The sequence below is a fragment of the Colossoma macropomum genome, unplaced genomic scaffold, assembly GCF_904425465.1.
Source record: "Colossoma macropomum unplaced genomic scaffold, Colossoma_macropomum, whole genome shotgun sequence".
NCBI classification, from domain to species: Eukaryota; Metazoa; Chordata; class Actinopteri; order Characiformes; family Serrasalmidae; genus Colossoma; species Colossoma macropomum.
The window spans coordinates 32,817,763-32,828,304 of NW_023494800.1; the positions used below are offsets into that span (position 1 = coordinate 32,817,763).

Sequence of the window (10,542 nt, forward strand, 5' to 3'; positions counted from 1 at the left end):
CAATTTTGTGTCAGCAGTTTGGGGAAGGCCCTTTTCCAGCATGACTGAGCCCCTGTGCACAAAGCAGCTCCATTAACACATGCTTTGACATGGCCTGCACAAAGCCATATAAGAAAATGATTTTCCACCACCTGAGCCGTGAGAAATCCTGGAAATACATCTGCCTCAGCTGAGTGACGCATTCTGAAAGGGCTATAACGCTTCAACAGATCAGTAAGATATGCTGGAGCTCGGACATGAAGAGCTTTAAATTTCTTAAGCAGGAACTTGTAGTCAATGTGGAATTTAACAGAAAACTGTTATAAACAGAATAAGAAGGGAAAAATGTGTTCAAGCTTTCTTTTCCTGGTGAGCAAACGGCCTGCTGCGATCTAGTACAGTACTCTAATTTAGCCGTTATAAAAGCATAATAGCTCATTTCTCAGCATCTTGTAGGGCTAACATGTGTCTTATTTTGGATATGTTTCTCAGGTACTAAAATACAGTACTAGAAATACTATTGATATGATACTCAAATGGGTCATCTCATCATCAGCACATGTTTATGTCCCTATAATGACAATGTAACTCAATGCAGAAGCTCTTTTAGTATGAAATATTTCATCTTCTTAGTCACGTCCCAAACTAAAGCAGCGTCAAGTTTGGAGGTTGAAACAACATTCATAACCATCTTTCAGCCCCAGGAGTAAAGCCAGCGAAGTACTGCTAGTAATCAGGGCATGCCTAATGATTTAATTTGCATTAGGACAGCTGACGGGGAGCTTGTTATCATGTCTGATGTTATGGCTTTATTGCAAAACTAAAAAAAATCATAAAAATCTATAAAAATAGTGTTAATGTTGTTGCATCCAAAACATAACTGTGGAGTGCGTACATGAATCAGCTCAGTCATGTTTGTCTTAAAAATTCACTTTATTAGTTTCACTGGCTATCACTAAAACTACAGAGAATCTGAAATATGAACTCAAACTGTGACAAACACCAACACACACTGAACATAAAAATGAGCAGACATATTTACAGTAAAAATAATACCAACAGCAGCACATCAGAGTCTTTATAAGGCAAATTTGTGGTGATAAATGCATTTTTCTTATTGACGTTAATTAAAGCCTTTAAAGAATGTGGACAACGTTTCATACAGATTCAGAAAAAAGAATCACGTTGTTTTATCCATATTGCACAGATTGTGTTTTTATTTACAACAGTTCAAAACATATTTCATTTAGGGAGATTTCAGGTGTCAATGCCAGCCAACTGAACAAAAGGTAAGTACATTCCAACTGGACAATCTTCGCTTTTTAGCTTAAACACTCCGGCCTAAATGAAAAACCGTAACCATCCCTACATCTGTAAACATGCTTGGTAGTCTCTACAGTGAGATTTTGTGGTTTAAAGACTAGAAAAATCCCATCTGAGCTTCAACTGCAACTGCTTTGGGGTTGATTTTTTGTGGGTAGACTGTTTAAAACTGCATTTTTTCCCTTGCTAGCTGGTGAACAAGTCATCAGATAGCTAACCTTACCGCTAGGAAGATGTATTCAGCTTCAAATCATCGTCAAATCATCATTTCATTGGGGAAAACGGATTACTCAAACAACAGAAATAAAATGACTCATCAGATGAGGAGGACTAGTTAAAAGCTTAAGCAAAAGTTAAAGCACCCTGCTAGAAAAAACATAGACCACGGGCCTGGCCACCAGCAAATGTTGTATTTTGAATGCTGGTATGCTGGTCAACCAGCAAGATCATGCTAGATGACCAGCTAAACCAGCTCTAGACCAGTTTAGACCAGCATGTTGCTGCTGGTCTGTGCTGCTATTTTTCAGTTGGATAAGCTAATCCAGCTACCTCAGTTTACCTTCCTTTTTCTTTAAAAAATGATCTGGAACCATTTTTGTGGTAAATAAAGACAGAGTAGTGATTTTCTTTACTATTTTGTATTAAAATGAAGGTAACATTTACACTACGTGATCAGTGGCTAAAGCTAAAATAAGCTAATCTAGACCCCTTCGGTTTGGCTTCTTTTCTGGGGCTAAAAGGTTAAAAAATTGGTCCTTGGTGTCCTTTTGTGCTAAATAAAGATAGAATTGTGGTTTTCTTTAAAATTTTGTTTGATGACTGAGGTACAACTTACACTGATGTTAGCTTGGTTCAGAGGCCAAAGCTAAAGTAAGCTATACACATACTTTGCCTCAGTTTAGCTTTTTTTCTTCTTTTTACCCTTTTGACTGAAAGGGTAAAAGACTTGGTATCCTTTTTGTGCTAAATAAAGACAGAACGGTGGTTTTCTTCAGGATTTTGTTTGAAAACTGAGGTAAGATTTTTACGCTAATGCTAGCTTGGTTTAGTGGTCAATGGCTAAGCTAGCAAGAAGGATTGATTGACACCACAGGCATTGAGATGCTAAAGGAAAGCATGAAAATCGAGTCAAACCAATGAGGCTGAGGGATATAAAGCTAAGCTTCAGAATACAACATATGACAAATAACCATCAACTTTTTAAACTGTAGTTTTAGGCCGGAGTGCCCTTTTAAGTTATCCAGCTAAACTCACGGGCTGGGATGTGGGCTAAGGTGGGATAAACTGGGTTTCGGATCATCAGCTCATCGGAGCGTGCTGCCAAGCTCTCAGGAAGCTGTGGGAAAAAGGGATTTTGGCTGTAAGAGTGGCTCACTGCTGTGCTCCGAAAGCAGGCCGATAACTCAACGGCCCACTGCGCTGGCACCGAAAGAGCTACTTTCCCTGATTACATAAACACCAACACCGACATGCAAATCCGATTCATTCACAATGTCACAACACGAGGAAAAGCTTCAGCGCTGATGCCGAGCAGTTTCGAGTTTTGTGCAAATACAGTTTAGCGCGGTTAATAGCCACGGATGCTGCTTTATTAGAGATAAGATACAGCTCTTATTAGCTTATATACAAAATATTCTGATATATACATAAACATCTATTTGGAAAAACGATACCGGATAACTACAATTACACTTAAGTCACTGGGAAAATAAACCATATCTCTGAGTAGGGTGGGACAAGCCATTAGTTATTTACATATAGTTATTGCTGGTCAAAGAGCCAAAGTTTTAATCAGGACAGACGCTTTCAACACATTTAGATATAAACTGACACACAAGCAAATCACTGATTGAAGTGAAAATGTGCATATTTGTAAATATATTGGGTTATTGCTACATTAACAGTACCACAGCCTCATGCTTCATTTGGATAGCTTGTTAATATTCAATAATTAGGCTAACATCTGTTCAAAATAATGCACCCGCGATTGTGATTATTATTGTTATTGCTGTAAGGTATCAGTTACTGTCATTTTCCACTTCACATGTAACCCCAACACTTATCAAGGCGAATCTCCTCCTCTTGTCCCGTCACCAGAAGGTGGCGGTTTCCACACTCCTCCCAGCGCCTGATCTTTCCATCCTCCACCAGGACAAACTTCCACTCCACCTGCTTCTCCGTAGGAAGGGTGATGGTGTTGGCCCAGAACCAGTCTTCAACCCGCTGAAGCGGAACAAAACTCTCCCAGGTGCCCAACTCCTGCTGGCTCCCCGTCACGGCAAGCAGCTGGCTCGGGGAGTGTGTGATGTAGTGCACCCTGAAGCTCACCCGCACCATCTGAGGCATCGGTGACACCGCGGCCACTTTCTTATTCAGAAAATCCTCCTCGTCATCTGCGACACCAATGACGGTGTCCACCGGAGCCACCACGAAACCTTCCGTCTTTTCTTGGGGCGACCAGCTCTCTTCAGTGACAGGCCCATCACTGGTGTTAGCTGGAGCTGGTTTTAGCCAGGATATGTCTGTGGTGTTACTTGTAACAGGTGTTACTGAGGACGTGTTGGTCTTACATCCATATCCGACGTTACTTTGCGTTTGGGTCAGCCAGGGAAGTTCTCTGGTGTCTGGGGGTCCAGTGCTAAGCCACTCGTTGCTGTCCATAATGGCCTCCATGATGTTGATCTCATTCTTGTCAAGGCTTGCTTCCACTGGTGCACTCACACTGGAGCCCACCGTGACCACTGACCGTTCCCTGCTCGCATCTGGGAGCTGCACCTGTCCTGTGGAATCACTTTGCAGGCTAGGTGTGGTGAAACCCAAGTAACTTTGCTGTGGATGGTCAAGAACAGGGTCACACCTGCTGTTTTGTACACTGTTCCCCAAACTGTTGCTGCTGCCAAAGTCTTGTTGACTTTGTACCTGGTCCCGCATGCTGTCCGGTTTGTCTGATACCAAATTACAGCTCGGTAGATCCGACTGTTTGTCATTACAGCAGCAGTCAAACTCAGTCACTTGAGGAAAAAGGTGGTCAACGTTGTTCTCAAAGCCTTTCTTAACTGCCTCCTCATCTTCTGTCTTTGTTGCGTTGTGATCGGCTTCCGTGGTACTGGATGATAAGTGTAACCCTGACTCAGCTACAGCAAGCTCAGTCTTGCTAGGCTTGCTCACAACATCTGGAGCCAAGAGGGTGTTGTCTAGCAGATCCTCCACAGACTGGCACTTGTGAACAGGAACATTTTTAGCTTCCAAAGTCTCCTGGGCGCTCTCCGTTTCAGACGGCTCGTCCACATCTCCATGCAATTCAGTTTCAAACTCCTCAACGTCGTGCACGCTTTCGACATGCTTGCTTCCCTCGTACTGATAATTGAACAAATCGGCCTCCACCTTAACGCTTTCAGTGGCGTCACCTTCCTGTTTGACGAGACCCTTGTAGCCCTCCGAATACTGAGTTCCATTAGTTTCTCTCGTGTCGAATATCAGGCCAGGTTGAAGATCCTCAGTGGGCTCATTCAGGTTCTCAATGGTGGTTTCTCTCAGGTCCTCCTCTGGAAGGCCCGTAGATATTTTTGTGTGGTTGGCAGAGGACAGGATCACTGCTTCGCTGGAATCAGTTTCACACTCCTCCGAGCCTCCTTCATCACTTACTTCTGGAAAAAAGGAAGCCGTCGCACCATGAGACCAGTTTGAAGAGATTTAACGTCAACGTGCAACAGCAGCACAGTAAATGAACCCTAGTCTCTGATCCGTGTGTGTGCGTCAGCTACTGAAACCACACACGTATTTGCATGCTCATGTGGCTATCATACATCACAAATAACCCAGTATTTGGTGTGATGCCCTAAACCATAAACAGAAGGATGTCTAGAGCAGCAATGCTGATCAACAGGCCCATTTATCAACCCATTTGTAAGGTAATCAGATGAAATCAACCTCTTATCTGCTCCAGTGCATGAAAGCAACACCGCTGACGACACCTAGATCAGCATTTCTCCACTCTGAGCCTGTAGTCCCCTGCATATTTTAGTGCATCCCTGCTCTAACACACCATTTTAACCTCATGAAGGACTTGGAAATTATACCTCTTTATAATGTTAACCCTGTTGCCCAAATCCTGCTCTTGTCGTTGCACATTTTAGTGCTTTCCCTACTCTGACGTACAATTTTAACCTCATATAAGGCTTAGGAAAGAGCTGATGAGACAAATCAAGGGTTTTGGGAGCAGGAAAAACGTCAGAAATGTGATGTGCAGTGGTTACTCCAAGGACCACTGTGGCTAACGCCTCGAGGAAGCTCATGGCACATGTTAGCAGAGGCTTTAGCTACAGCAGTGCTGCCTCGCTCCCCGCTTTGCGCCAAATTCAGCTCAATTTCAAGCGAATGGTTTCAACAATTGTCCGCTTTACCTGTTGACTCGGTTGACTCGAAGGCTCGGTGCTGCTTCTCTCCCGCCGCGTCCTTCGTGTCTTCCTCGAGGCGTCCTCTAACGGCCCGGTAAAGGAGAAACGCGGCGCCCGCGCACAGCGCGGCCACAAACACGCACAGCGCGAGCACTGCGGCTCCGGAGCCTCCCATCCAGCCGGAGGGCAGGCGGGGATCCGGGGCGAGGGAGTCGGGGGAAGCGGGCTTCTCCCCCAGCATGGCTGCGCTGCTAACAACGCTCAGCATGACCGGAGAAGGAGAGAGGAGAGCAGAGCCGAGACAGACAGCGCAGAGCCAGCTCTATATCTACCTCACTCTCTCTCTCTCTCTCTCTCTCTCTCGCTCGCTCGCTCTCTCGCACGCATGCACAGGCACGCACACACTCTCTCTCTGTTCTCACTCCGTGTCTCTCTCCCTCTCTTTATCTACCTCTCTTTCTCTCACTCTTTCTCTCTGTCTCTCACTCTTTATCTCTCTCCCTCTCCTTATCTGTCACTCACTCACTCACTCACTCACTCACTCATTTCTGTCGTCTCTGTCTCTCCTGTTTTCTTTCTCTCCTTTTTTATACCTCTTTATCATAGCTTTCTCATTTTTCTCATTTCTCTCCTTTATTTCTCTCTCTCTCTCTCTCTCTCTCTCACTCTGTATGTCTCTCTTTCTCCTTTCCCTCACTCACTCACTCACATACTCACTCACTCACTCACTCATTTCTGTCATCTGTCTCCTGTTTTCTCTTTCATTTTTTTACCTCTATCATAGCTTTCTTAGTCTTCTCATTTCTCTCTCCTTTATTTCTCTCTCTCTCTCTCTCTCTCTCTCTCTCTCTCCTCACTCTGTATGTCTCTCTTTCTCCTTTCTCTCTTTCACTCACTCACTCACTCACTCACTCATTTCTGTTATCTGTCTCTCCTGTTTTTTTCTTTCTCTCCTTTTTTACGTCTATCATAGCTTTATTTTTCTCAGTTCTGTCGTCTCTCAGTCTGTATGTCTTTTTCTCCTTTCACTCACTCACTCACTCACTCACTCAATCACTCGCTCACTCACAAGGATTACAAGGTTTGAGATTTTTAAACGCAAAATCAACTATTTGAGAGGTGAACATATGAGAGTCTCTCTCTCTCCTTTTTTATCTCCATTTTAGCTCTTATTTTTCTTTTTCATCTCTCTCCCTCTCTCTCTCTCTCTCTCTCTCTCTCTCTCTCTCTCTCTCTCTGTGACGCTCATGTTAATCTTTGATTTGAACCTTTGAGACTCACTGATTTCTGCTTGGCCTCATCAGATTTTGAGTCTTGCATGATGAAAATAAATGTGAAGTTATGCTATATTTTTATTTTTAAAGGTGATTTTGTCAGAATCAGCTCAGAGTTTAACCTCGACATCTTTTTGTTTCTGAAAAAGATTCCTTTTACAAAGTTCAGCAACTCGATTGCATTGTTTACAAATAGCGCCGTGTAAACAAACCAGTCCGAGCTTGAAAACATATTACATAAGCTTACTGAATATTGATTTCTGCTTCTAGAGGAAAGGCTGAACAAATTACACCTAAAAGAGCAATATAGTAAACAGAACAGTACGAGGAGAACGTTAGACCCGAGAGTGTTTTTGTAGAAGAACAGTCTTTTTTTAGGCCCAGACTGATTGGTTTATCAGTGTTTATTATTGATCCACTCACTCAAACAGACAAACTGCACTCAGATTAAAAGATCTGTAGCTTTTCATACTCAGGTTATTGCGCAATGTTGCCTTTACTGAAGATCTCCACGTTCATGATACACAGGGAGCCGCACGTTAGTCTTTCATATGTGCATCCCCTCCTCATACACCCTTAAAAAAGATCAAGGGTTCTTTATAGAAAATGGTTTTATATAGAACCATGAACACTTTAAGAACCCTTTGCATGATTAAATGGTTCTGTATAGCACCCGAAAAGCTTCTTCTATTGTTAAGATGTCAAGCTTGTAACAATAGAAGAGCCCTTTTGGGTGCTATATAGAACTCTTTTCAAAAAAGTTCTATGTAGAACCATCTACAGCACATTCTCCACCAATCTAAAAACTCTTTCATGATGCAAAGAACCATTTAATCATGCAAAGGGCTCTTTGTGTTCATGGTTCTATGTAGAACCATTTTCTTTACTAAAAAATCTTTTGCATGATTAAATGGTTCTTTGCATCATAAAAGGGTTTTTCAGATTGACAGAGAATGGTTCTGTCTAACACCAAAAAGGGTTCTGCTACTATGACAAGCTTAACATCGTAACAATAGAAGAACCCTTTTTGGTGCTATATAGAACCCGTTTCAAAAAGGTTCTATACAAAACAATCTACAGCACATTCTGTATTAATCTGAAGAACCCTTTCACAATGCAAAGAATGATCATCATCATGATGCAAAGGGTTCTTTGAGTGTTCATGGTTCTATATAGAACCATTTTCTTTACCAAAGAACACTTAAAGAACCGTCTTTTTTAAAGAGTGTAGTGCTGGGCAATATGGTGTCTACAGATTACATATTCAAGAGCTATTCGTCCATCTAATGTCCGTCTCTGCAGTGGACTGTCCCCATTCTTGGAGCTGCGTTGGGCCTCGGGTTCTCTGAGATCTGTAGAGGCTGGTAATCAGAGGCCCCACTGGCTTGATCTCTAATCTGTGATCAGAAACTGATAGGTGATAAAGTGGACGCTGAGTCTGTGCTATGAACACGACTGCCTATTTACTGCCATCTGCTGGTTTCCACTGTCAAATGCAATGTGGACACAGTGAATGAACTGATAACTGTTACATTCAGCTTCTCAAAGGCAGAGGTCATCAGTTCCGGTTCTATAGGGTCAGAGTTCAGTCAAGTCAAGTCAAGTCAAATTTATTTATATAGCGCCTTTTACAACAGATGTTGTCACAAAGCAGCTTTACAGAGAATCCGGGTCCACGCCCCCAGTGAGCAAGCCTTGGCGACAGTGGCAAGGAAAAACTCCCTGAACAGGAGGAAGAAACCTTGAGAGGAACCAGACTTAAAAGGGGAACCCATCCTATTCTGGTCGACACTACATAACAGCACAGACACAAAACAGTATAAGTGGATACAGTTTCACACCACTGTGCAGCGCGCCGGCCGCATCAGTCACGTCAGACCCTCTTAGGACAGGCAGCTGCTCAGCTCAGGGAAAGAGGGGGGGTAGGGGGGATAAGAGGGACATAGTTAGGAAACAAATTAACCAAAGGCTCGACTAAACAGGTAAGTTTTTAGCCTAGACTTAAAGATACAGGCTGTGTCTGAGTCCCGAACACAGACTGGTAGGCTGTTCCAAAGCTGGGGGGCTTTGTATGAAAAGGCTCCTCCCCCTGACGTAACTTTATTTATTCTGGGTATTAATAATGAGCAGCACCTTGTGATCTAAGTGGGCGTTTCGGTTGATAATAGGAAATAAGCTCACTGAGGTACTGAGGAGCAAGGCCATTCAGAGCTTTATACGTCAGCAGAGGAATTTTGTACTCAATGCGGAATTTAACTGGCAACCAATGTAAGGTACACAAAATTGGGCTAATGTGGTCAAATTTCCTGGTTATGGTGAGAACTCTGGCTGCAGCGTTCTGGACTAACTGAAGTGCATTGTGATTTCAATGCTCATCAGTTAATCACCAGGTTCAGTTGGTCTGTAGGGAAATTGCCACTCTGTGTTGGACTAAGGTCCAAAATTGATGACCCCAGTGTTTCTACAGTGTGCTGCCCCTTGTTGTGCATGATTGGATCAGTGGAGCATTCATCATCTGAGATCACATCTTTTGTGGAGCTCATTGTTTTGGGTGTGATTACTAGATAAAAGCGCCATGTTGGGTAAGACGCTCCAGGTATAAAGGCTAAAGTTCATGTGATTTGAACTGTAAGAAGACCCTCTTTTATGCTCTTTTTCTGACCTGCTCTGGCTCTCAACATGTCGTCCTACTACTCAGGAGACGAGGACGAGTGCTCCAAAGCTTCAAGCTGCTCAGAGGGAGACCAGAAACAGCGAACGAGAGAGGCCAGAATGGAAGGACAGATGAACAAGCGGCTGAGGAGCAGCTGTGGCTCCACAAGTAGCCACGACTTCACCCCTCACCCCTCATGCACCTCCAGGTGTGCCAAGGGGAGAAAGACTCCGGAGAGTCTTGGGCGAGAAGCTTGGTCTTCCACCGTGAACCCACCACAGTTGCGGGCCGAAGCGAGCAAACCCTTCCCCTGGAGGACGTGGAGCGACTTGGCCATCAAGAAGAGGTCGGATGACCTGGACAGAGCCAGGGAGGTGCACAAGAAGAAATTCCAAGCCACTTTGGACTCGCTCATCGAGGAGTTTGAGAATGGGGCCTTTACTGCCAGGATCCACTCCGTCCAGATCCAAGAGATTCGGCTGCACCAAGAGAAGACGGTCATTCCAGAGGACGTCGCCGCTGGTGATGCCGAAGACGAAACAGGTTTCCTGAATAACAGAACGTCTGCTGCGCTGCCAGCACCCCAGAAGGTGCAGGTGAGCTTCAGGGTGCATTACGTCACACAGTCCCCCAGCCAGATGCTGGCTGTGATAGGGAACCAGCAGGAGTTGGGCGCCTGGGAGAGCTTCGTTCTGCTCCAGGAAGTCAAGAACGGGTTCTGGGCCAACACCATCACCTTATCTGCAGGGAACAAGTTGGAGTGGAAGTTTATCCTGGTGGAAGATGGCAAGATTCAACGCTGGGAGGAGTGCAGAAATCGTCAGCTGCTGGTTCCAAGTAAAGGAGGAGAGATCCAGCTTCGCTGCAAGTGGGGCTGCCCCTGAACAGTGCTCCACAATCTGTGGATATACAGTTT

General features: G+C 44.2%; 1 protein-coding gene across 1 annotated transcript; it reads right to left on the reverse strand.

Moving 5' to 3' along the window:
• Nucleotides 1–893: 893 nt before the first annotated feature.
• Nucleotides 894–6,134, reverse strand: stbd1 (starch binding domain 1). Its single transcript, XM_036588107.1, has 2 exons — nucleotides 5,706–6,134; nucleotides 894–4,949 (listed from the first exon to the last, which is right to left on the reverse strand). The coding sequence occupies exons 1-2, from the start codon at nucleotides 5,965–5,967 to the stop codon at nucleotides 3,343–3,345; spliced, it is 1,869 nt and encodes a 622-aa protein (XP_036444000.1). The 5' UTR covers nucleotides 5,968–6,134; the 3' UTR covers nucleotides 894–3,342.
• Nucleotides 6,135–10,542: the final 4,408 nt, after the last annotated feature.

Excerpts from the sequence above, each read along its gene's own strand:
- stbd1 (XM_036588107.1), bottom strand. The coding sequence starts at position 5,967 with ATGCTGAGCGTTGTTAGCAGCGCAGCCATGCTGGGGGAGAAGCCCGCT. Across the intron at positions 4,950-5,705 it reads CGAGTCAACCGAGTCAACAG|AAGTAAGTGATGAAGGAGGC; the intron begins GTAAAGCGGACA and ends CCTTTTTTCCAG.